General features: G+C 50.2%; 1 protein-coding gene across 3 annotated transcripts; it reads left to right on the forward strand.

Moving 5' to 3' along the window:
- Window positions 1-3,457: 3,457 nt before the first annotated feature.
- On the forward strand, window positions 3,458-25,301 carry DPP3 (dipeptidyl peptidase 3). Of its 3 annotated transcripts, none has more exons than XM_050960464.1 (18): window positions 3,458-3,496; window positions 4,232-4,514; window positions 4,755-4,844; window positions 5,134-5,271; window positions 15,151-15,225; window positions 15,526-15,619; window positions 15,866-15,996; window positions 16,313-16,443; window positions 16,702-16,760; window positions 17,219-17,413; window positions 21,593-21,705; window positions 22,222-22,314; window positions 22,530-22,592; window positions 22,906-23,030; window positions 23,595-23,715; window positions 23,937-24,116; window positions 24,359-24,521; window positions 25,087-25,301. In XM_050960464.1, exons 2-18 carry the CDS (start codon window positions 4,245-4,247, stop codon window positions 25,236-25,238), a joined length of 2,193 nt encoding a protein of 730 aa, XP_050816421.1. In that variant the 5' UTR covers window positions 3,458-3,496; window positions 4,232-4,244; the 3' UTR covers window positions 25,239-25,301. The 3 variants fall into 3 exon arrangements, with proteins under 3 accessions (XP_050816421.1, XP_050816419.1, XP_050816418.1); XM_050960462.1 differs by having other exon boundaries at window positions 3,483-3,523; XM_050960461.1 differs by lacking the exon at window positions 3,458-3,496 and adding an exon at window positions 3,573-3,684.
- The last annotated feature ends 6 nt before the right edge of the window (window positions 25,302-25,307 follow it).

Consider the following 25,307-nt stretch of genomic DNA (forward strand, 5'->3'; position numbering starts at 1 on the left):
TGTAATTTGTAAAGTCAAAATGGCTGAGAACTTAACAAATGGATGGTGACAAACTGAAAACCAGTGATGATCAAACCTGGTGATATTCTGAACCCAAAGAGCACACAGCCTGCTTGTAGCTGCTTCCATCCCTTCACGCTGACTCCACAGACAGTCTAGGCCTCCAAGTGATACACACACACATGACAATTGTGGAATCTTATTATATAGATATTCTGATATAGTGCTGGATAGGGCTCCCAGTGACTGTTCTCCCTCCTCTCTCACATTGAAGGTATTCCCATGTTGTGCTATTATCAGATCCATGGCTTGTACTGCCCAGCAGCGGGTGATGCTTCTGTATATCAACTACTGTGAGCTCCAAGCAATGTCTCTTGTCTCATGGATTTCTTAGCAAGCACCTGCATTTGTCCACTAGCCTCAGAATGTATATTTCCAGCACTTAGTCACATTCCTCCAGTTTAATATTGGTACTCTTCATTGTTACTGGGATTACATTGCAGCTGGCTCTGCAGTCCAACTGGAGTCCAACTGGTTGTCGATCCAAGAGCATAGTTGCAAATATGGCATGTGCAGTGCATGGACATTGAGTGAGTGTCTCTGGACCTGCTAAAGTCATACTGTAGATCTCCTCTTCCTCACTGGAAGTCTCCACATCCTCAGTCACTACACATACTGGCATTGAGAGATAAAGAGGTTCTATATTCCACATCCCTTGCACCATTGTCCATAGGCTGGGCATTTTCCTTTCTGCCTTTCAAGCCACTCACTGGACCATGATGGCTGCTTTCTTGGCTCTGTGTCTCTGTCCTGCTTCCCTGGTTCCTTTAGCTTGAGCCTGTGTACTTGGTCTGCACCAGTGACTGTCACTGTCTTGCTCCTTCCCCAGACAGTTTATTTGCCCTTGCTGTTTGGAGGCGTTTCTCTAGGGTTAGAGCTGTTCCTTTCCACAATCTTTCCAGTACACTGGAATCATGTGTCCCACAAATGATCCTGTCTCTACTTAGGGAATCTTTAGTGTCTCCAGAGTTACATATGGATGCATGTGTTCTCAGCTCTTTAACATAATTATCTATTTCCATTTCTGATTCTTGTTTCCAGGTTTAAAAAGATCACTCTCTACAATCGCTTTCTCTTCTGGGGTTGCCATATTCAGTCCTGGCTCCCAGCCTCTCCTGCTCTAACCACTAGATTCCACTCCCCTCACATGAGTTCTGTCCCTGGCTCTGGGAGGAGAATGGGGTATAGTTAAGGTTAAGTTTTAGTCATGGGTATTTTTAGTAAAAGTCATGGACAAGTCACAGGCAGTAAGCAAGAATTCATGGCCTGTGACCTGTCCTTGACTTGTACTACATATCCCTGAGTAAATCTTGGGTGCTCTGGGGGTGGCAGCTCAAGAACACGTTGGTGCTTGTGGGGGGGACAGCGGCATGCAGCTGGGACCCCCACTGCTATTCGGGGGTGGGTGTGCAGTGGCTCGAGACTGCCCCAGCAGTGGCTGGTGTGGCTGGCCCACAGACTGCCTGAGCTTCTTGGGTGGCCCCCAGGCCAGCCACACCAGCTGCTGCAGAAGTCACAGAGATCCCAGAAGGTCTCAGAATCTGTGACAGACTCACAGCCCTAGGTATAGTGTGTTGGGGGGTGGGCAGGGGATGGTCATCAGGACTCTTGGGTTCTATTCCTGGCTCTGGAAGAGGAGAAGAGATGTTAATTAGATTAATTATGATATTTGCATAGAGGTTCCCTGCAGCCCTGAAAGTCAGGGTGGAACACTGGCTAGAGCACTAGACTGCAATTTAAGAAACCTGAGTTCTGATCCTTGCTCTGTCACAGACCCATCCTTGCTCTGTGCCTCAGTTTCTCCATCTGTAAAACAGGGATAATGATACTGACCTCTTTTGTACAGTGCTTTGAGATCCACTGACTGAAAGTGCTATATAAGAGCTATGGATTATTTTATAACTCAAACTTATATTATATATAAAGGGGATATGATACAGTGCATGATATCCCAAGGAGTAGAAGCTAAGCTCTATCTTGGTATTGGTAGCAGCATTATGCTGAAAATGAATTTTTGGAGAGGAAAAGGCCTGGTTGATATTGCTCTTGGTACAGGCACTGATGGAGCAGGTGAACAGAACAGTGGCAGACATGCCTGCAGGAATTTGTGTTGTGTTTTGATGAGTACACTGGACCAGCTTCACATAAGTCCCCAGAGCATCAAGTCCTGAGAGCTCCATCACTGGGGCTGGATGACCAGAAATGGAGCTAAGAGCCACTTTCCTTTGCTTTGGGCTTGGGCTGGGACAGTTCAGGAGTTGCAGCGGCAGCAGCTCCTGTTATCCAAAGTTGTTGCTGACATTGCCAACGTGAACCTGCAGCCAGATGCACATGCCATATAGAGCCCTTTCTGGGACCAAAGATGTGATGGGATTACACTGGACCTTGGATTCAGTTATCAAGCAATATAAACTAGAAAGAAGAGGAAACTAATGAACCAGCGAAGACAAGAAGAGGAGTGGCTTGGATGACTCCCCAACCAGAGGTAGCTGCACTAGCGGTGACACCTAGAAACAACTTGACAGGGGTGAGGCTGCTGGTGTGCTGAGACCAGACAGCCTCTCATGCTGACCACTATTGTCTCACTGTTACCTTGTGCTCCCCCATCTCTGTCTCTCTATCCCTCTGTTGTCTCCTGGCTTGTACTTAGATTGTAGGGCCACTCTCCGGAGCCAGGTCTGTGTGTTCTGCATTTGTACAATGCCTAGCACAATGGGGTCCTGTCTGAGAACCGGGCTCCTAGGCATTGTGGTTGTGGTAACACTCATAATAAATAATCATAATCCTGTAAAACTGCCAGCAGACACAGGCCGTCCATAGACTCTCGCTGCATGGTTTGGTTGCTAGCTTTCTGGAAAATTGGAAAAGTCACTTGCACTTAAACATCAGGCTGACCCCCTTCTGATCTTCTGCAGGGCTGCCCAGAGGATTCAGGGAGCCTGAGGCAAAGCAATTTCGGGGGCCACTTCCATAAAAAAAAAGTTGCAATACTATATTCTCGTGGGGCTCCCAAATTGCCCCACTTGCCCCCCCCGGGGGCAGCCCTGACCTTCTGGGAAAATAAAGCAGGGTCCAATCCGGTTTGTCCGGGAATGGGAGCCGGGGCCTTTCCCCTCTCAGGGAACCAACCCCGATCCAGCCCTAGGGCAGGTGGACTGGCAGGTTCGGGGGTGGGCAATGGGATTTGAGACCTTTCCCCTCCCGTTAGTTACATGACAACAGCACCTGAGGCGGCAGATCACCGACCAGCGCTTTACCGTAACGCGTGTGGCAGCGGAGGAGCTCGGAAAGCGAAGTCCTCCCCCATCCCGAAGCTCGATTGGCTGGAAAGAGTGTCCGTCTCCCCGCAGAGCGCACGGATTGGTGGGTGGGTGAGGGCCGAGGTTATGAATGGAAAGCCGCTGGGGGTGGGTCTGCAAGCCGGAAGTGGCGGCAGGTGGGGGCTCTGGGCGCGTGCCGTAGCGTGAGTTGGGTGCAGGGCGGGTCTCGCGCACCCTGCCCGGGGGAGGGGCGTGCATGGGAGTCTCGGGGGGAATCCTCAGAGCAGTGGGAGTTCTGGGGGGTGGTGAAGGCCCCCCCGCGGTGCAGGGGGCATAGGCCTTGCCCAGACTGCGGAGGCACCAGGTGTGAGCTGGGGGCTGGGCACAGGGGGAGTGGGAGGACGTGCACTAGGGTGTGCAGGCACTTGTGGGTGCAGATGTTGCTGCAGTATAAGGGTGCCCCGTGCAATGACGGCACTGTCATCGGGTGGCGGAGTGATGCTTAGATGCAGCTGCCTCTAGGGTGAGGCATGGGGGCAGTTTATACAGGATCCCTTACCTAGCCTCCTCGGGTGCTGCATCTTGGGGTGGATGTGTCACTGTACAGTTGTGCTTGGGAGGGCAATTGTGTGGTTGCGTTGGTCAGTCAGATAGGCCATTGCATGAGTGTGTGGTTGTGATGAGTATGTGGTTGTGCATGTGGCTGTGTCCCTGGTTGTTCACATGCCACTTTGGCTCAGCTGTGGGGCAATAGCCTTGCCTGTCCTTGCTGACCTTCTGCTGTAGCTGTTATGGGATGCGGGGGAATAATCAGCCTAGGGATGAATATGGAAGTGGGAGGGGAGTGAGGTCTTGTGGTTAGAACACGGGCTGTGGGTTGGGACTGAGGGGCACCCATGCTCTCTCCACAGGCTGGCCAGCAAGATGGTGGACTCGCAGTACGTGCTGCCCAATGATGTGGGGCTGGTGCTCCTGGACTGCAGCGAGGCCTTCCGGCTGCTGCTGCGGAGCGAGCGGCTCTACGCCCACTACCTGTCACGTGCTTGTTGGTATGGGGGGCTGGTTGTGCTGCTCCAGACTTCACCTGAGGCACCAGCCATCTATGTGCTGCTCTCCCGCCTCTTCCGCGCCCAGGACCCTGACCAGCTGGGGGAATTGGCACGCTCCACTGGCCTCACTGACCAGGAGTACCAGGTACCACCATACCCAGATAGCTGGGTTCTGTCTCCAGCTCTAGAAGAGAAGTGGGGTCTAGTGGGTTAGAGCACTGGGGAGGGGCTGGGAGGTTGGTCTCCTGGGTTTCTTTGGCTCTGGGAAGGGATTGTGTGTTAGTAGGTTAGAGTGTGGGGAAGGGAGGGTGGGAGCCAGGACTCCTGGGTTCTCCCTGGCACTGGAGTGCCTGGCTGGACCCTGATCATTCCTCTTCCCACCTAGGCGGTCCTCGTTTATGCTGCTGGCATCTTCTCCAACATGGGGAACTACAAATCTTTTGGGGACACCAAGTTTGTGCCCAACTTGCCCAAGGTGAGTCTGTGGACGCAAGGGGTGGAGGGAGGGACCACATGCCAGAGTCATGGGGATGGAACATGTTTTGGAGTTTCCATGGGGAGACACTGCTCCCTAGTCACAGCATCATCCTCTTGCCAAGAGCTCTGTGCCAGATGCCTTCCCTCTCATTGGCTATAGGGCAGGTCCCTGATTGAGTTGAATGTTCCATGGAGGAAGGCTGTTTGGCCCTCCCTCACCCCATGGCTCCAGCCCTCTTATTCCCCCCTCCATCACAGCTCAGTCCATGTACCCACTTTCCCCCTAGGACAAGCTCCAGCAGCTGATCTGGCAGAGCCAGGCATTCCAAGAGCAGCCGGAGGAGATGAAGGCACTGTGGGATAGGTGTGGGGAGCTGATGTTCTCGCTGGACCCACAGCAGAGACAGTTGGGGCTTAGAGAGAAGGTAATGCTCCATACATACACACACACACATGATTATTCTGGTCTGGAGGAGGGGTGAGGGTTGGGAGCAACCAGGATAGATTGATTTAAATCCGTGATTAAACCACTGACTTGAATAATGATTTAAATCAGCCAGTAGGAAACCTTGATTTAAATAATCTATTGTCATCTTGTTTTGCCTTTGTACTTTTTAGTTGTTTTCCTAAAGAGAGGTTTATTCTCATTGGTTATTATAAATCATTCATAGACTTTAAGGTCAGAAGGGACCATTATGATCATCTAGTCTGACCTCTTGCACAATGCAGGCCACAGAATATCACCCACCCACTCTTGTAACAACCACCTAACCTATGTCTGAGTTATTGAAGTCCTCAAATTGTGGTTTGAAGACCTCAAGCTGCAGAGAATCCTCCAGCAAGTGACCCGTGCCCCACGCTGTAGAGAAAGGCGAAAAACCTCCAGGGCCTCTGCCAATCTGCTCTGGAGGAAAATTCCTTCTCGACCCCAAATATGGTGATCAATTAAACCCTGAGCATGTGGGCAAGACTCACAGCCAGCACCCAGGAAAGAATTATCTATAGTAACTCAGATCCCACCCCATCTAACATCCCATCACAGACCACTGGGCATATTTACCTGCTGATAATCAAAGATCAGTTGCCAAATTAATTGCCAAAATTAGGCTATCCCATCATACCATCCCCTCCATAAACTTATCAAGCTTAGTCTTGAAGCCAGATGTCTTTTGCCCCCACTACTCCCCTTGGAAGGCTGTTCCAGAACTTCACTCCTCTAATGGTTAGAAACCTTTGTCTAATTTTAAGTCTAAACTTCCTAGTGTCCAGTTTATATCCATTTGTTCTTGTGTCCACATTGGTACTAAGCTTAAATAATTCCTCTCCCTCCCTAATATTTATCCCTCTGATATATTTATAAAGAGCAATCATATCCTCCCTCAACCTTATTTTGGTTAGGCTAAACAAGCCAAGCTCTTTGAGTCTCCTTTCATAAGGCAGGTTTTCCATTCCTCGGATCATCCTAATAGCCCTTCTCTATGCCTGTTCCAGTTTGAATTCATCCTTCTTAAACATGGGAGACCAGACTGCACACAGTATTCCAGATGAGGTCTCACCAGTGCCTTGCATAACGGTACTAACACCTCCTTATCTTTGCTGGAAATACCTCGCCTGATGCATTCTAAAACCGCATTAACTTTTTTAATGGCCATATCACATTGGCGGCTCATAGTCATCCTGTGATCAACTAATACTCCGAGGTCGTCCTCCTCTTCTGTTACTTCCAACTGATGTGTCCCCAATTTATAACTAAAATTCTTATTATTAATCCCTAAATGCATGACCTTGCACTTTTCACAATTAAATTTCATCCTATTACTATTACTTCAGTTTACAAGGTCATCCAGATCTTCCTGTATGATATTCCAGTCCTTCTCTGTGTTAGCAATACCTCTCAGCTTTGTGTCATCCGCAAACTTTATTAGGACATTCCCGCTTTTTGTGCCAAAGCCAGTAATAAAAAGGTTAAATAAGATTGGTCCCAAAACTGATCCCTGAGGAACTCCACTAGTAACCTCCTTCCAGCCTGATAGTTCACCTTTTAGTACGACCCGTTGTAGTATCCCCTTTAACCAGTTCCTTATCCACATTTCAATATTCTTATTGATCCCCATCTTTTCCAATGTAACTAATAATTCCCCATGTGGAACCGTGTCAAATGCCTTACTGAAATCGAGGTAAATTAGACCCACTACGTTTCCTTTGTCTAAAAAATCTGTTACCTGCTCAAAGAAGGAGATCAGGTTGGTTTGGCACGATCTACCTTTTGTAAAACCATGTTGTATTTTGTCTCAATTACAATTGACCTCAATGTCCTTAGCTACTTCCTCCTTGAAATTTTTTTCCAAGACCTTACATACTACATATGTCAAACTAACAGGCCTATAGTTACTCGGATCACCTTTTTTCCCTTTCTTAAAAATAGGAACTATGTTAGCAATTCTCCAGTTATACGGTACAACCCCTGAGTTTACTGATTCATTAAAAATTCTTGCTAATAGGCTTGCAATTTCATGTGCCAGTTCCTTTAATATTCTTGGATGAAGATTATCTGGGCCCTCCGATTTTGTCCCATTAAGCTGTTCGAGTTTGCCTTCTACCTCAGATGTGGTAATATCTACCTCCATAGCCTCATTCCCATTAGTCATCCTGCCATTATCCTTCAGCTCCTTATTAGCCTCATTAAAGACTGAGGCAAAGTATTTTAGATATTGGGCCATGCCTAGATTATCCTTAACCTCCACTCCATCCTCAGTGTTTAGCGGTTCCACTTCTTCTTTCTTTGTTTTCTTCTTATTTATATGACTATAGAACCTTTTGCTATTGGTTTTAATTCCCTTTGCAAGGTCCAACTCTACATGGCTTTTGGCCTTTCTCACTTTATCCTCACATGTTCTGACCTCAATAAGGTAGCTTTCCTTGCTGATCACTCCCATCTTCCACTCCTTGTAGGCTTTCTGCTTTTTCTTAATCACCTCTCTGAGATGCTTGCTCGTCCAGCTTGGTCTGCAATTCCTGCCTATGATTTTTTCCCCCTTTCTTGGGATGCAGGCTTCTGATAGTTTCTGCAACTTTGACTTGAAGTAATTCCAGGCCTCCTCCGCCTTTAGATCCACAAGTTCTTCAGTCCAATCCGCTTCCCTAACTAATTTCCTTAATTCTTTAAAGTTAGCCCTTTTGAAATCAAAACCCTAGTCCCTGTTCTATTTTTGTTTATCCTTCGATCTAGTTTGAACTGAATTAGCTCACGATCACTCGAACCAAGGTTGTCCCCTACAACCATTTCTTCTATGATGTCCCCCCTACTCACCAAAACCAAATCTAAAATGGCATCCCCTCTTGTTGGTTCTTCAACTACCTGGAGAAGAAATCCATCAGCTATTGCATCCAGAAAAATCTGAGCCCTATTGTTGTTACTAGCACTTGTCCTCCAGTCTATATCTGGGAAGTTAGTCTCCCATGATCACACAATTCCCATTAGTGTTTACTTCATTAAAAACATTGAAGAGGTCTCTATCCATATCCAAATCAGATCCCGTCGGTCTGTAGCACACCCCAAGCACTATCTCAGGGGAGGCTGTAGTAGCTTTCTTTCCCAATGTGATTTTTGCCCAGACAGACTCTGTCTCTGTCTCTCTGACTCTTCCATCACTTATTTCTTTACAGTTAACGTCATCATTGATACACAATGCTACTCCACCACCTTTGCCTTTATTTCTGTCTTTCCTAAACAGCAGGTAGCCTTCAATACCTGTACTTCAGTCATGACTACTATTCCACCATGTTTCTGTTATCCTTATAATATCCGGTTTCACTTTCTGCACCAGTAGCTCTAGTTCCTCCATTTTGTTCCCTAGGCTCCTCATATTAGTGTACAAACATCTTAATTTTTGCCGTTTGGATTCACTGACATTCTTTACCCGATTAGGCACAGAGATTCTACCACCAGTATCACCAAACAGGTTGATTTATAGATTCATGAATTCTAAGGCTACAAGGAACCACTGCAGTCATCTAGTCTGATCTCCTGTATAACATAGGCCACAGGACTGGCCTGAATTAATTCCTGGTTGAACTAGAGCAGTGGTTTTCAAACTTTTTTCTGGGGACCCAATTAAAGAAAATTGTTGATGCCTGTGACCCAGTGGAGCTGGGGATGAGGGCTTTGGGGTGTGGGAGGGGTTCAGGGCTGGGACAGAGGGTTGGGGTGTGTAGGTGAGGGCTGTGAGGTGGGGCTGGGAATGAGGGGTTCAGGGTGTGGGAAGGGGCTGTGGGCTGGAGCAGGGCTTGGGGTGCAGGAGAGAGTTAGGGATCTGGGCTGGGGATGCAGGCTCTGGGCTGGGGCTGTGGATGAGGAGTTTGGGGTGCTGGAAGAGCTCTGGGTTTGGGGGAGCTCAGGGCAGGGGTTGGGATGCGGGGGTGTCATGGATCTGGACTGGGGGTGCAGGCTGTAGGGTGGGGCCAGGGATTAGGGGTTTAGGGTGCAGGAAGGGGTTCCAGGTTGGGTGGGGGGCTCAGGGCTGGGGCAGGGGATTGGGCCACAGATTTACCTCTGGTGGCTCCCGATCAGCAACGCAGCTGGGGTGGAGAGGCAGGCTTCCCGCCAGTCTTCACACTGCGGACCATGCTGCACCTGAAGCGGCCAGCAGCAAGTCCAGCTCTTAGGCAGAGGTACGCAAGTGGCTCTGCGCAGCTCTTGCCTACAGGCACCACCCCTCCCCCAGCTCCCATTGGCTGGGAACTGGCCAGTGGAAGTGTGGAGCCGGTGCTCAGGGCAGGGGCAGTGCATGGAGCCCCGGAGCCCCCCTGCCTAGAAGCCGGACCCCCTGCTTGCCACTTCTGGGGCACAGCGCAGTGTCAGAACGGGTAAGCACTAGCCCAGTGGGTCTGAAGCTTTTGTACTGGTGACCCCTTTCACATAGCAAGCCTCTGAGTGTGCCCCCCCCCTTATAAATTAAAAACATGTTTTTATATATTTAACAGCATTATAAATGCTGGAGGTAAAGTAGGGTTTGGGGTGGAGGTTGACAGCTTGCGACCCCCCATATACTAACCTCCTGATCCCCTGAGGGGTGCTGACCCCCAGTTTGAGAACCCCTACACTAGCCTGTCTTAGCTGGGCAGCACCGCTGGCAGGACTTTTAATGTCCTGGTCGGCAGTGCTGACCAGAACGACCCAGTGCCTTCCATTCTGTGACCCAGCTCGAACTTTGAAAAACGCTGAACTAGAGCACTAAATTAAGGTGGAAGCTTTTGTGCAGAATAGAAACTGAAAGAGCTGTGGTTTGAGGTAATGCAGATAGCAGAGTTTGCTCATTGTCAAACTAATGGTGTGCCCAGGTCTCTCTCTGCTCCAGCCTCAGGACACGCAGACCGTTGTGACATGTATAAAGCTTGACTCATCCTCAGCCGTTGAAGATGGTTTAGCCCCAATTGCTCATATAATTACACAAGCCGTGCACGTCCCCCCTTAAAGATCTGAGGAAGGCTCATCCATGCAGCATATCCTATTATTGTGTATTTCTTTCAGTGTTTCTAATGGTTTGCAGTAAGTTTTGGCCTTGCCAGAGCCTGTCAGGAGTTCAAACTGAATTTGAAACACATTGAAGAACAGTTAGCCAAAGAATCAAAAAGTTAATAGCATGGTTTTTTTTTAAGTACATCAGAAGCAAAAAGCCTGCTAAACAACCAGTGGGGCCACTGGACAATCGAGCTGCTAAAGGAGCACTCAAGGATAATAAGGTCATTGCAGAGAAACTAAATGAATTCTTTGCATTGGTCTTCACGGCTGAGAATGTGAGGGAAATTCCCGAACCTGAGCCATTCTTTTTAGGTGACAAAGCCGAGGAACTGTCACAGATTGAGGTGTCCTTAGAGGAGGTTTTGGAACAAATTGATAAGCTGAACAGTAATAAGTCACCAGGACCAGCTGGTATTCAACCAAGAGTTCTGAAGGAACCCAAATGTGAAATAGCAGAACTATTAACTGTACTTTGTATCATTTAAATCAAATGACTGGGGGATAGCTAATATGATCAGTTAACTTACGCGATTAATTCAAAAAAATTACTCGCCGTTACTCGCCCTGTTAAACAGCAGAAATACCAATTGGAATGTATTTAAATATTTTTGGATGCTTTTCTACATTTTCAAATATATCAATTTAAATTACAACGCAGAATACAGAGTGTACAGTGCTCACTTTATATTATTTTTTATTACAAATTTTTGCACTGTAAAAATGATAAAAGAAATAGTATTTTTTCAATTCATCTCATACAAGTAGTGAGTGCAATCTCTTTATCATGAAAGTGCAACTTACAAATGTAGGGTTTTTTGTGACATAACTCCACTCAAAACCAAAACAATGTTTAAAACTTTAGAACCGGGTAGGCAAACTTTGTGGCACAAGGGCCACATTGGGGAATAGAAGTTGTATGGCGGGCCAGGACTGCTCATAAAATTGGGGGTGCTGGCTCTGGGGTGGGGCTGGATGAGAGGTTTGGGGTGCAGGAGAGTGCTCCGAGCTGGGATCAAGGGGTTTGGAGAGTGGAAAGGGGACCAGGGCTGGGGCAGGGGGTTGGGGCGTGGGGAGATGCTCAGGGAGTGCAGGCTCCAAGTGGTGCTTACCACAAGTGGCTCCCAGAAGTAGTGGCAAGTCCCTTCTCCAGCTCCTGTGCGGAGCTGGAGCAGGGCCATGCTGCAGCTTCTGGGAGCAGCGTGGTGTGGCCCCGACCGGAGCAAGACCAAGCTGCATGGTGAGGCCATGACCGAGCACCCCAGCTGGAACGGGGCCGAGCCACTGATGCAGCTCACGGGCCGCCTTAAAATGGCTCCGGCCCCCAGGCTGTAGTTTGCTTATCACTGCTTTAGAGCCTACAAGTCCACTCAGTCCTACTTCTTGTTCAGCCAGTCGGTAAGAGAAACAAGTGTGTTTACATTTATGGGAGATAATGCTGCCCACTTCTTAATTACAATGTCACCTGAAAGTGAGAACAGGGGTTCACATGGCACTGTTGTAGATGATGTCACAAAGTACTTGCGTGCCAGGTGCGCTAAAGATTCATATACCTCTTCATGCTTCAGCCGTCGTTCCAGAGGACATGCTTCCATGTGATGACGCTTATTAAAAAATAATGCGTTAATTAAATTTGTGACTGAACTCCTTGGGGGAGAATTGTATGTCGCCTGCTCTGTTTGAACCGCATTCTGCCATATATTTCATGTTATAGCAGTCTTGGATGATGACCCAGCACATGTTGTTTGTTTTAAGAACACTTTGACAAAATGGAAAAAGATACCAATGTGAAATTTCTAAAGATAGCTATAGCACTTGACCCAAGATTTAAGAAACTAAAGTGCCTTCCAAAATCTGAGAGGGACAGGGTGTGGAGCATGCTTTCAGAAGTCTTAAAAGAGCAACACTCTGATGTGGAAACTATAGAACCCGAACCACCAAAAAAGAAAATCAACCTTCTGCTGGTGACATCTGACTCAGATGGTGAAAATGAACTTGCATCAATCCATATTGCTTTGGATCATTATCGAGCAGAACTCGTCATCAGCATGGAATGATGGTTGAAGCATCAAGGGACATATGAATCTTTAGCACATCTGGCATGTAAATATCTTGCAACGCCAACTACAACAGTGCCATATGAACGCCTGTTCTCACTTTCAGGTGACATTGTAAACAAGAAGCTGGCAGCATTATCTTCTGCAAATGTAAACGAATTTTTTCAAATGATTGAACGAGAAGTAGGACTGATTGAACTTGTAGGCTTGAAAGTTTTCCATTGGTTTTATTTTTGAATGCAGGTTTTTTGTACATAACTCTACATTTGTCAGTTCAACTTTCATGATAGAGATTACACTACAGTTCTTGTATTAAGTGCATTGAAAAATACTATTTCTTTTGTGTTTTTACAGTGCAAATATTTGTAATAAAAAATTAAGTGGGCACTGTAAACTTTGTATTTTGTGTTGTAATTGAAATCAATATATTTTAAAATGTAGAAAAGTCCAAAAATATTTACATTAATGGTATTCTATTATTGTTTAACAGCACGATTAATTGCAGTTAATTTTTTAATCACTTGACAGCCCTAGTTGAAACTATAGTGAAGAACAAAATTGTCAGACACATAGATGAGCATAATTTGTTGGGGAAGAGTCAGCATGGTTTTTGTAAAAGGAAATCGTGCCTCACCAATCTAATAGAATTCTTTGAGGGGGTCAATGAGCACATGGACAAGGGGGATCCAGTGGATACAGTGTACTTAGATTTTCAAAAAGTCTTTGACGAAGTTCCTTACCAAAGGCTCTTAAGCAAAGTAAGTTGTCATGGGATAAGAGGGAAGGTCCTCTCATGGATTGGTAACTGGTTAAAAGATAGGAAACAAAGGGTAGGAATAAATGATCAGTTTTCAGACTGGGGAGAGGTAAATAGTGGTGTCCCCTGGGGGCTGTATTGGGACCAGTACTATTCAACATATTCATAAATGATCTGGAAAAAGGATTAAATAGTGAGGTAGCAAAATTTGCAGATGATACAAAACTACTCAAGATAGTTAAGTCTCAAGCAGACGGTGAAGAGCTACAGAAGGATCTCACAAAACTGGGTGACTGGGCAACAAAATGGCAGATGCAATTCAATGTTGATAAATGCAAAGTAATGCACATTGGAAAACATTATCCCAATTATATAAAATAATGGAGTATAAATTAGCTGTTACCACTCAAGAAAGAGATCTTGGAGTCATTGTGGATAGTTCTCTGAAAACATCCACTCACTGTGCAGCAGCAATCAAAAAAGCAAACAATGTTGGGAATAATTAAGAAAGTGATAGAAAATAAGACAGAAAATATTATATTGCCTCTATATAAATCCATAGTACGCCCACATCTTAAATACTGTGTGCAGATGTGGTTGCCCCATCTCAGAAAAGATATATTGGAATTGGAAACGTTTCAGAAAAGGGCAACAAAAATTATTAGAGGTACGGAACAGCTTCACTGTGAGGAGAGATTAATAAGCCTGGGACTTTTCAGCTTGGAAAAGAGACGACTAAGGGTGCTATGATAGAGGGCTATAAAATCATGACTGGGAGAAAGGCCTTGGCTACACTGGCGCTTTACAGCACTGCAACTTTCTCGCTCGGGGTGTGGAAAAAAACACCCTCCTGAGCGCTGCAAGATACAGCGCTGTAAAGCGCCAGTGTAAACACTACCCCAGCGCTGGGAGTGCGGCTCCCAGCGCTGCAAGCTAATCCCCATGGGGAGGTGGAGTACGTGCAGCGCTGGGAGAGCTCTCTCAGCGCTGGCGCTGCGGCCACACACACACTTCAAAGCGCTGCCATGGCAGCGCTTTGGAGTTTCGAGTGTAGCCAAGCCCGAAGTAAGTGTTGTTTACTACTTCTCATAACACAAACTAGAGGTCGCTAAATGAAATGAATAGGCAGCAGGTTTAAAACAAACAAAAGGAAGTATTTTTTCACACAATGCACAGTCAAACTGTGGAACTCTTTGCAGAGGATGTTGTGAAGGCCAAGACTATAACAGGGTTTAAAAAAAGAACTAGATAAGTTCATGGAGGATAAGGTCCATCAATGGCTGTTAGCCAGGATGGGCAGGGATGGTATCCCTAGACTCTTTTTGCCAGAAGCTGGGAATGGGCAACAGGTTATCACTTGATGATAACCTGTTCTGTTCATTCCCTCTGGGGCACCTGGCATTGGCCACTGTCGGCAGACAGGATACTGGGCTAGATGGACCTTTGGTCTGACCCAGGAGGGCTATTGTTATGTTCTTATTTTCTTTGGAAAGAAAAATGGATATCATGATCAAAAATTGGATATAAATTAAAAAATTATTTAAAAAATGAATTTCTATCTGCCCTGGCTGCCGGAGGAGATAAGGGGTTAGGGGGTGTGGCTGGTGGTAGGGAGACGGGGTCAATGGGCATGACTGGTGGCAGGGAGATGGCCGGTCAGTGGGCGTGGCTGATGGCAGGGAGACGGGATCAGTGGGCTTGACTGGTGGCAGGGGGCTATGTCTCCGTGGACGTGGTTAACAGTAGGGAGACAGGGGGGTCTCAGTGGGCATGGCTGACACCAGGGTGATGGAGGGGTCAGTGGGCATGGCTGGTGGCAGGGGGATGGGGGGTGTCTCAGTGGGCGTGGCTGATGGCAGGGAGATGGGGGTCAGTGGGCGTGGCTGGCAGCGGAGAGGGGGTGAGTGAATGGTCTCGGTGGCGGGGAGGGGGGATTAGCAGTCTCTCTGTAACACCATGCCCTCCCCCTCAGGGCATCACCACCTATTTCTCTGGGAACTGCTGTTTGGAGGATGCCCAGCTAGCCCAGAAATTTCTCGATTCTCAGGTACTTGCTGGCGCGCTGACATGGGACATCTCACCGGGTCCCCCCGGACAGCCCCGCACAGGGCAGCCCCAAGCCTGACCACCTCCGTGGGGTGTGTCTGCTGCCTCTGCATTGCTACGGCCCTTGTGCCCATAGGGCAGTGCCCAGCATCAGATGACCTGGGGTCTGCGCCCTCCAGGTTTCCCATCCCCCACACTGATTCCAGTGCCTCTACATGGGGTTGTAGGGTGTCACTGAAGTGGGGGGTCAGATGGGGTAAATCTCCTACCCCCTCCAACACCATCTCCGCTTCTCTCTCAGAACATCAGTGCCTACAACACACGGCTCTTCAAGGAGAAGGACAAGGCAGGGCAGACATGCTATGAGGTGCGGCTGGCATCAGTGCTGGGCACTGGTAAGACTCCCCCTTCTCTGCCCCTCACTGCTTGGATCCCCCTGATCTGTGCTCCCCCCAGTGCCCACCTCCCTGAGTTCCTCTGACCTGTGCTCCCCACTCTGCCTGGATCTCTCCCCAATCCCCCAGCCTGTAGTCTCCCCTCACTGCTGCCTGGATCCCACCCCCATGCTTAGCTCCCAGCCTGTGCTCCCCACTCTTTCCCTTCTCCCATTGAATTATCTGTCTCTCTGGGTCTCTCCCCAGATGCACCCGTCGACCAGGAACTGGCCCCCAAGCTACGCAGCTTTGAGTTTGAGGGCTGCACGTTCCGTGTGACCCGTGGGGACTACACACCCCTGCTGGAGAGAGTGGTGGAGAACCTACAGCGCACCAAGGCATGTGTCCCCCTGCCGCCCCCTGTGTGTGCACTGAGCTGTGAAGGGCTCTGTTGTGGGGGGGAAGGAGGTCTCTCCCAATGGCTTATGTTTTAAACCCTAACTCTGCCACCAAGTGGAAACCTTAGTTTTATATCCAGAGAGAGAAGATAGTCTTAGGGACAAAGGACTGAGAACCTGGACTCCTGGGTTCTCACTTTCTGGGGTTGAGATGGTGATGGGGGCAGAGGAATTTATTGGGGGGTGGGGAGACGAAGGGCTGAAGCCAGATAAATAGTCGTTGATGATCTAGGTGTCTGCCCCTCTTCTCTCCCAGACTCATGCTGCCAACACCAACCAGGAGCACATGCTGGAGCATTACATCCGTAGCTTCACCCAGGGCTCCATTGCGGCCCACAAGGAAGGTTCCCGCTGCTGGATCCGTGACAAGGGGCCTATTGTCGAAAGGTAGGGGCGGGGAACCAGCTGTCCCCAGGTGTGGCAAGGAAGTGGGGTTTGGTGGGTTAGAGCAGGGAGGGTTGGCAGCCAGGGGTTTTGAGAGAAGTCAGGTGCCAGCCCGGGGGGAGGAGGGCAGGGGCTGGGAGAGAAGGGAGTTTGTTGATAGGGACATTCGCCTCCTGGGATCAGTGAACCAAGAGGCTTGTCTCTTAGAGCCCCCCCAGTCCAGGCAGGCCAGGCCATTTAATGTGCTCTCTCCTTCCCCAGTTACATCGGCTTTATTGAAAGCTACCGAGACCCCTATGGCTCCCGGGGGGAATTTGAAGGTAAAACATGAGGCCCTCAGATCCCAGCCTCAAAGGACCCTGGGGGACCAGGTGGGGTTGGAGTAGTGGGAGGGAGGGGATGGGTTGGCTGTGTGTGTGGGTTTGTTTTTCTGGGTATGCTTTTGTACTGTAACTGTTAGGGTGTGGCTGACTGCTGGGGGGAGTTGGTTGTGTGGTCGTGTAGTGTCATTCTTTCAGTGGGGGGTGTGGCTGTGTGTCCCTTGCAATTGTATACTCTAGCTGTGTTTTGGAGATGGTGGTCATATATTGTAATTGCTTTGTGGGAGTTGTAGGGGAGGGGTGTAGTTCTGTGTGACTGTTGAGGTGTTTTGTGTGGGGTTGCGTTCTGCAGAGGGCTTGGGGGGGGGTATGGTGGTGGTGGGCAGAGGGTGGCTGGCTGGCAGGGGCGGGGCAGTACTAGCCAGCCCCGTCCACAGCACCCGCTCTCCCCCTCCTAGGATTTGTGGCTGTCGTGAACAAGGCCATGAGCGCCAAGTTTGCGCAGCTGGTGGAGTCGGCTGAGCAGCTGCTGTTGGAGCTGCCCTGGCCCCGTGCCTTCGAGAAGGACACCTTCCTCACGCCGGACTTCACCTCACTGGACGTGCTGACATTCGCAGGCAGTGGGATCCCGGCAGGCATCAACATCCCCAACTGTGAGCACTACCCACAATCCTCTGTGCCTGCAGCCCTGCCCACAGTGCTCTGCACTTCCCCGGGGGCTACCCACAATCCTCCCTTCCTGCATCCCTTCCCAGAATTCCAGATGCCTCCCAGGAGCTATCCACAATCCTCTTCCACCCTGGCACTATCCACAATCCCGTGCATCTGCGTCCCAGTCACTGGGGTGGGAGACCGGACCACATGTAAGGCCCACTGGTCTGTCCCCTTGACATGCTCTCGCCTCATGGTGAGTGCTGGCCTCAATGCCCTAGCAAGGCCCTATGGGGCACTGTGCACAGAGAGGATTCAGTAGGGGGTGTTTTCCCCTTGCAATCAGTTCTGACCCCAATGCAGCACTAGGGGGCACTGTGCTGCAGCGAGCAGGGTAGAGGGTACAATAGGTGCTTTTGTTACACTCCAGTCCAGGGACAGCTTTAAAACTGGAGTTTTATTAAGCTTTGTATCAAAACCCAGACACAGCCACACACGTTGCACAAGCCCCATTACTGCTCAGTACTTTCAGAGCACAGATGCTGCTGCTGCTGTAACCAGAGCTTCCTCTTTGGACCCCCTTGGCAGACCTTCAGTCTTTAAAGGGACATGGCACAGGCAACTCTAACCCTGTCATTCCCTTTGGAGTACTGCACTCCCTCCAGTTCATGTAATGTCTTCCCGAGCAAAATAGAACCCAGTCCATCCGTTTGAGTTATTAGCAATAGTCCCAGCACATCACTGTCATTGTCATTTGAGCCTCTCGTCAGTCACAAGTTCTGGGATTGACGGTGAGACCTTCTGCAGCTCTCTCCCATTTATTTCACATTCAGCAGAAAGTTTCTGCAGCAATTTTAGTTCCGCTGTCCAACGGAATAGTCAGTTCTGAACACCTTCAATTAGGGTGACCAGATGTCCTGATTTCATAGGGACAGTCCTGGTATTTGGGGCTTTGTCTTATATAGGCGCCTATTACTCCCCACTCCCTGTCCCAATTTTTCACACTTGCTGGTCGTCCTTCCTTCAGCCCCCAAAGATGTTCATATCTTATGGAATAACAGTTCCTGTGTGATCGGTGGCATCACCGTGTAACTCCAAGTCACTGGGCATATGGCAAGCTACATAGGCAAACACACTAAATTAACAGAATTACAAACTATCCAGAGCCATGAAACGCTGTAGATCAACATCCACAGTGTGAGTCAATATCCCCTACGTCAGTCTTGGATAGAATGCCGGATAAGGTGAAGGAATAGGTACTGGGTATGGCATGTGACAAACACGAGGACACCCTCCTGGTGCATTCACCGGTCCAATAGTTGGATTTAGACATTGATAAGTAGGTGCCCTAGCTGTTCCTATATCGGCATCTGCGAGGCTCTTTTCCTAGTCAGCTGACCTTGTGTGTCAGCGATCTGTCCTCCGGGGCACTGCTGGTTTCAGGTTCCATGGTCACATTTTGATAATCCCATTGTTCAGCGGCTGTTGCAAGTGTCCCATCATTGTAACTAGCAGTTTCCAAACGTACAGGGTCAACGGGATCCTCATTTCAAAGCTGGGGAAGAAATATTTGTGGATTCAGAGTCTCTGTGCCGTGGGCAGCATCGGATACCATCAGCAATGTAGTTCATCTTCACTCTCACTTTCAGAGTCCCTGGAGTCCGAATTCCTGTCCTCATCTTAATTTCCCTCGGTGTTAGTTTGCCTTGTCCTGTGTGTCTTCTGTAGTGGTGTTACATCCAAGGGGAAGTCACAGGGAAGTAGAAGATAGGGTTCTTCACTGCCAACACTTCCTTTCCTGTCTTCTGCTTGTGCTTCATAGACTAGACCGGGGTAGTCAACAGGTGGATCACAGGCCCAGTCCAGATCGCCAGATGCTTTTGAATGGACCCCAACATCTTTTTAGTTACTTATTATCACTATTATTGTTGTTGGGTTTTATTATTTTCCCTGGAGTCTGGATCTTGACTATACCTTGACCAAGAAATTTGGACCTTGACCAAAATATAACTGACTACCTCTGGACTAGACTGTCCCCTTCCCTGTGAAGTACTACATGATTTTTTATCTTCCCTCTACAATCTTAATTTGTCTGGTCCCCTTCTCTTTGGGAGACTCTGGACGAGTACTGGTATGCCTGGCAAGAGGGCAGCACCGTGCGCTTTCTAATCACAGTGATTCCTTTCGTGAGTAGCAGATTTTTGAGAACATGTTGATGCTGGCTTGTAAGCTTCTTTTGTCTGCTGTTTCCATTTCTCAACATAATCTTTACAGTTCCCAGGTGCAGACTGAGAGTTTATTGGTCAACCAAGTGCAATGTCAATGGGCAAATATGCTGAACTTCCCTATAATAAACAGAAGGATGAGAACGGAGTAGCTCATTTCATGTACAGTTATAGGCAAAAATCACTTATTAAGGGAATCCTACCAATTTGACTTTTGTTCTCCCGGCAAGGTTTTCAACCTACCCAGCCGAGCCTGATTCAGCCTTTCCACATGTCCTTTGCCCCATGGATGCTTTGGAGTTGTGTAAGAAGTTTGTTTTACTGTAGTGCTGTAGCCTTTGGAATAAATGACTTTCAAACTTTGCCTCTTGGATCCTTTTGGGAAAACCAAATTTTAAAACGAAGTCACCGAAGATCTAGTCTGCCATGGTGTTTCCTGACTCAGTGGTGGGAGGGTAGGCTTGGACATATGTAGTGAAGTGATCCCTCATGACTAAGATATATTCATATCCTTCTTTGCTTCTGTCTAGATGCAAGAAGTCTCTTGATACAAGCCCAGGTGGTTCTGTTGTAACTGTGAGTTAATGGTGCTCTGGTAGGCTAGTGAGGGTTCTTTTGCTTGTCGCATGGACAGACTCTAGGGACAATGTCTGTCTGTCTTCATCTGTGGCCCATAAAACCAATTTCTTGCAAGACTGATTACGTGCTCTGCTCCTCCAATGTCCCATCTCTTCATGTGGTTCTTGATCTACCTGCTTTTGGATTTTTCAAGTAATACCAGGTAGCATGGTTTCCAGTAAAGTCATGTCTGTAGCACATCATCATATTTTCAGTGAGAATCAGCTTCTTGTGAGGCAGACAATATTTTCTGTCTCAGATCAAGGGCTGGGAGTAGCAAATCCTGAGATGTGTCATCTTGTGCTGCTCTTGAGAGCTGCCGGGGAAGTTCAGTTGCATCTTTTTCCTGGTAATAGGACCTTAATATACCAGTTTTGACAGGCTCTGATTAGTTTTTCCCTCCAAGTAACTCTTAAAGCTTAGTCCTGGGCAAACTGCCTTGATCACAGCTTCCGTTGTCTCTTCCTCAGCGTACCCCTTTTGAATTCCACTTTCAGTTTGATAAGCCAGACTGTTTAGGCTTAGCCTGTCCTCTTGGTTGGCATTCCCAGTCTGCCCTGTTTTTTTAAAATCTTTCCTTAGACTTGGTTCTATTTTCTGGGCTGGGGGTGGCAGATTTTCCACAGGGGTTTGACTTGTTAATTTCATTCATGCTTTCCTAAGACTGTATTTCAAGCCATTTAAATATTTCAGCACTCTGTGTCTGAATTGTCTCCTCTTCAGTTGTTTCTGTTTGCTCCCCGTTTGCTGCAGCGATTATCTTATCTTGTAATGCCAGCAACGTAGATAGTCCCTGATCCTCCAACTCTTCCTGCAATGGTTTACAAATTTGATTAAAGCAAGTCGACATTTTGCTGCAGTTTCACTGCGACTTGTCCCAGAAATGCCCAGAGAGTCGCAGACCATCCTTTGGCTGGTATAAAAGTCCTCCTTCCTCCATGTGACAGTCCTCTAAAGCTCTCCAAGCCAAAGTGTTTGTAAATAATGACATCTTCCCTGGCAGCTTTCCCTGGAACAATCTACAGCAGCTTCTAGGGAGGTTCATCTCCTGGAGAGGTCAGATCACTGCAGTTCATCCTCTCCTGGCTGGGAGTGTAACTCTCCCCTCTCCTAGTGCATCCGACGAAGTGGATATTCACCCACGAAAGCTCATGCTCCAATATGTCTGTTAGTCTATAAGGTGCCACAGGACTCATTGCTGCTTCTCCCCTCTCCTAGTCGCTGCTGACCCTAGTGCAGTGCTAAGAGGGGCTGTGCTGCAGGGAGAAGGTTTGGGGCCACAGTGTGGGGTAGATGGAGGGGGGCTGAGCCGAGTGTCTGCTTCCCCCACCTCTCCAGATGACGACATCCGCCAGACGGAAGGTTTCAAGAATGTGTCCCTGGGCAACATGCTGTCAGTGGGCTATGCCACCCAGAAGGACAAACTGACCTTCCTCACTGAGGAGGACAAGGTGTGCGGGAGCCTGGAGCTGTGGGTCAGGGTTGAGGGGCATTGGTGGAGCTGTGGGGGTCAGAGGAACCCAAGGCTGGGATAGCAGCGGTTCTGGGTTGGGACTGAGGGGCGCTGGGAGAGCTGGTCAGGAGCCTGTAGCTGGGATAGCAGGGGGGCAGTGGGTCAGGATTGAGGGGCACTGGCAGAGCTGTGGGGGTCAGAGGAACCCAGGGCTGGGATAGCAGGGGGGCAGTGGGTCAGGATTGAGGGGCACTGGCAGGGCTGTGGGGGTCAGGGGAACCCAGGGCTGGGATAGCAGGAGGGCAATGGGTCAGGATTGAGGGGCACTGGCAGGGCTGTGGGGGTCAGGGGAACTCAGGGCTGGGATAGCAGGGGGGCAGTGGGTCAGGATTGAGGGGCACTGGCAGAGCTGGGAGGGTTTGGGAGAAGACCAAGGCTGAGGTAGCATGGGTTGTGGGTTGGGAGGAAGGGGCACCGCACACCATAGCTGGCTGAGGCTGTGGGTCTCTTGCAGGACCTGTACATTAAGTGGAAGGGGCCATCATTTGAGGTGCAGGTCGGGCTTCACGAGCTGCTGGGGCACGGCAGTGGGAAGCTCTTTGTGCAGGTAAGCACCCCCTTGGCAGGGGATGGGGGGAGGGGGAAAGGATCCCTGTATAAACAGCCCCTGTGGTCCACCCCTGAGGAGGCTGCATCTCTGCTGCAGGCAGGGAGCCCTGTACACAGTGTTTGGGATGATGCTTCTTCCCATGGACTAGCTCGGCTGCTGCGGCGCGGCAGTGCTGGCTGAGGGTGGATGCTGACATCTCCCCTGTTCCACAGGAGGAGAAGGGCACCTGCAACTTTGACAGAGAGGCTGTGATCAACCCGGAGACGGGGGAACTGGTAAGAGGGCTGGGAGGGGAAATGATGGTAATGGAGGAGGGTGGGGAGAGCAATGATCTTAATGGGGGAAGGGAAGTGGCAAAGCCAGCTTACACTGAATATCTGTGATCACCTTGGGGTGCCCCCCACCTGCCAGCCCTGCTCCCCAACCCCTATAATGTCCCCATGCGTGTCTTCCCCAGACCCCTCCTCCCCACATTACCTATAGGGTCCCATTGGATATCAGTCCCAGCCCCCCAGCCCTGCCCCTCACATTGCCTATGGGGTTCCCTCAGGTGCCGGCTCTGCCCCCTAACTTTTTCCCCTCCCACAGATCCAGAGCTGGTACCAGGGTGGCGAGACGTGGGACAGCAAGTTCTCCACCATCGCATCGAGCTACGAGGAGTGTCGGGCCGAGTGCGTGGGGCTCTACCTCTGCTTCAACAAGGACGTGCTCCGGTGAGGGGCCTGGGTGAGGGGGACAAGGCCTATCGCCAGGGCTGGGGATAGCAGGCGGATGGGGAGGGTCACCTGGGTGGTGGGGGTGGCTGTCGTGGGAAGGGTTATATTACCTGGGTATGGACAGGGTGGTGGGTGGGGGCTGTCACTGGGGACTGAGAGACAGTGTGGGGAGGCTGGAGGATGGCCGGGTATGCGGCTCAGGATAATGCTGCTCTCCTGCAGATACCTCGGGGGGGGTGTCCTTGCACTTGTTGCTGCCCCCCACTGTCAGCAAGTGTCGTCCCCCCCTGGCCTTTGTATCCAGGCCCCCCACATCCAGACACATCACCTGTTCCCATGTCTACGGTGTGGGATCTGGTATATTTTCAGGGGGCTCATCGGGGGTGGATCACAGATGGAACCTTGCGGAGTTTTGAGGGGTCATGGCTGGGGGGAAGGAGGGGGTACCCTGCAGAGTTTGGGACAGTTGGTCCAGGAATTCAGCAACAATCCCCCCAGTGGGGGAATGGGAGGTTGGGGGTTCCCCAGTGGGCCTCCCTCACTCCCTCCTGCCCCCCACAGGATTTTTGAGCTGGAAGGCGAGGATGCGGAAGACGTGATCTACATCAACTGGCTGAACATGGTGCGGGCCGGGCTGCTAGGGCTGGAGTTCTACACCCCTGAGACCGGCACCTGGCACCAGGTGAGTTGGGGGAGAGGAGGACAGGGCACTGGCCCTTTGAAAGGAGGCAGGGCAGCCTTTAACTTCTCTGAGGGGGTGGGGGTGGCAGGGCTGTAGTGTGTAGGGGGAGCCAGGGTTCTATCCCAGCCCTGGGAGGGGAATGGGATCTAGTGGATTAGAGGGAGGGGGGCTGGGAGCCAGGACTCCTGGGCTCATCACTGCACCTTGCTGCTCTCCCCCAGGCTCACATGCAGGCACGCTTCGTGATCCTGCGGGTGCTGCTGGAGGCGGGCGAGGGGCTGGTGTCGCTGCAGCACACCACAGGCGCTGATGGCAAACCCGATGCACTCATCACTCTTGACCGCAGCAAGATCCTGCCCGTGGGGAAGCCGGCCATTGAGCGGTTCCTGCGCAGGCTGCAGGTGAGGCGGGGCAGGGCTGCAGCGAGAAAGCTGGGGGCTCAGTAGCGGGCGCTCTCCTCTCACAGTCAGTGCTGGCCCCAATGGGGGTGCTGTGCTACTCAACAATGAGGCTCCGTGAGGCAGTGCTTGTTTTTGTGAGGGGGACCATAGTGGGGGTGGTGGGGCCATGGCTGTGTTGTGGGGGCATGGGGCGGTTCTGCCAGGGGGGGCTTGGCTGGGTCTCAGCCCCCTTTGTGCTGCAGGTGCTGAAGTCGACGGCGGATGTGGCGGGGGGCCGAGCGCTCTACGGGGGTTTCTCAGCCGTGACAGATGAGGGGCCTGAGCGTTTCCTGAGCCTGCGTGACACTGTGCTGCTACGCAAGGAGGCACGCAAGATGTTTGTGCAGGCCAACACCCGCCTGGAAGGTATGGAATCCCCTGGCACTGCCCAGCCTTCTATCTACCTCACTACGGGGTAACACTGCCTGGAGTGTATGGGGTCCCCCCGATTCCCTCATGCACTCTGCTCTGGGGTGACACTCGCGTGGCGGGTACAGTTCTGCCCCACAACTCCCAACCCAGCTGCCCCCCTAGGGTAACTGAGCTCTGGTTTACCCCAGTCCTAAGCCAGCTGGGAGTTCAGACCTGTGGGGCCTTGGTGCGGGGTGGAGAGGGTGCCAAGAAAGTGTGGTGGGCTAAGATTGGAGCCCATGAGGAGTGATTGACATGGGGAACAAGGTGTAGGGGCAGGTGGAAGGGTACAGGAGCAAGGGGTGGGTGCAATACAGAGGGCTGTGATGGAGCAGGGTGTGGTGACAACACGGTGACCCCGTCTCATCCCCTCTCCCTCTGCAGGCAAGGACATGAGACATGACCTGTGTGTGTGTGTGTGTGTGTGTGTGAGTGAGAGAGAGAAAGGAGGGGGATGGCGGTGAGGTGGGGGGCTGTGATGAGGGCAATGCCATGACCCTGTCTCCCCCCTCCTCCGCAGGCGAGGATGTGACGCTGGTGCAGTACGAGGGTACTGCAGCTGGACTGATCCGCTCCTTCTCCGAGCGATTCCCTGAGGATGCTGAGCTCTTGGAGCGCCATCTGCTGGAGCTGTCGGATGCCGATGCCCACTTCTGGGCAAGCCAGGGCTGAGAACAGGGAGACCCAACCCCCCCACTGCACAGGGGACTCAATACACTCAGCTTTTGTACCTGCCTCTCG

This window comes from Gopherus flavomarginatus, chromosome 6, assembly GCF_025201925.1.
Source record: "Gopherus flavomarginatus isolate rGopFla2 chromosome 6, rGopFla2.mat.asm, whole genome shotgun sequence".
Taxonomy (NCBI): domain Eukaryota; kingdom Metazoa; phylum Chordata; order Testudines; family Testudinidae; genus Gopherus; species Gopherus flavomarginatus.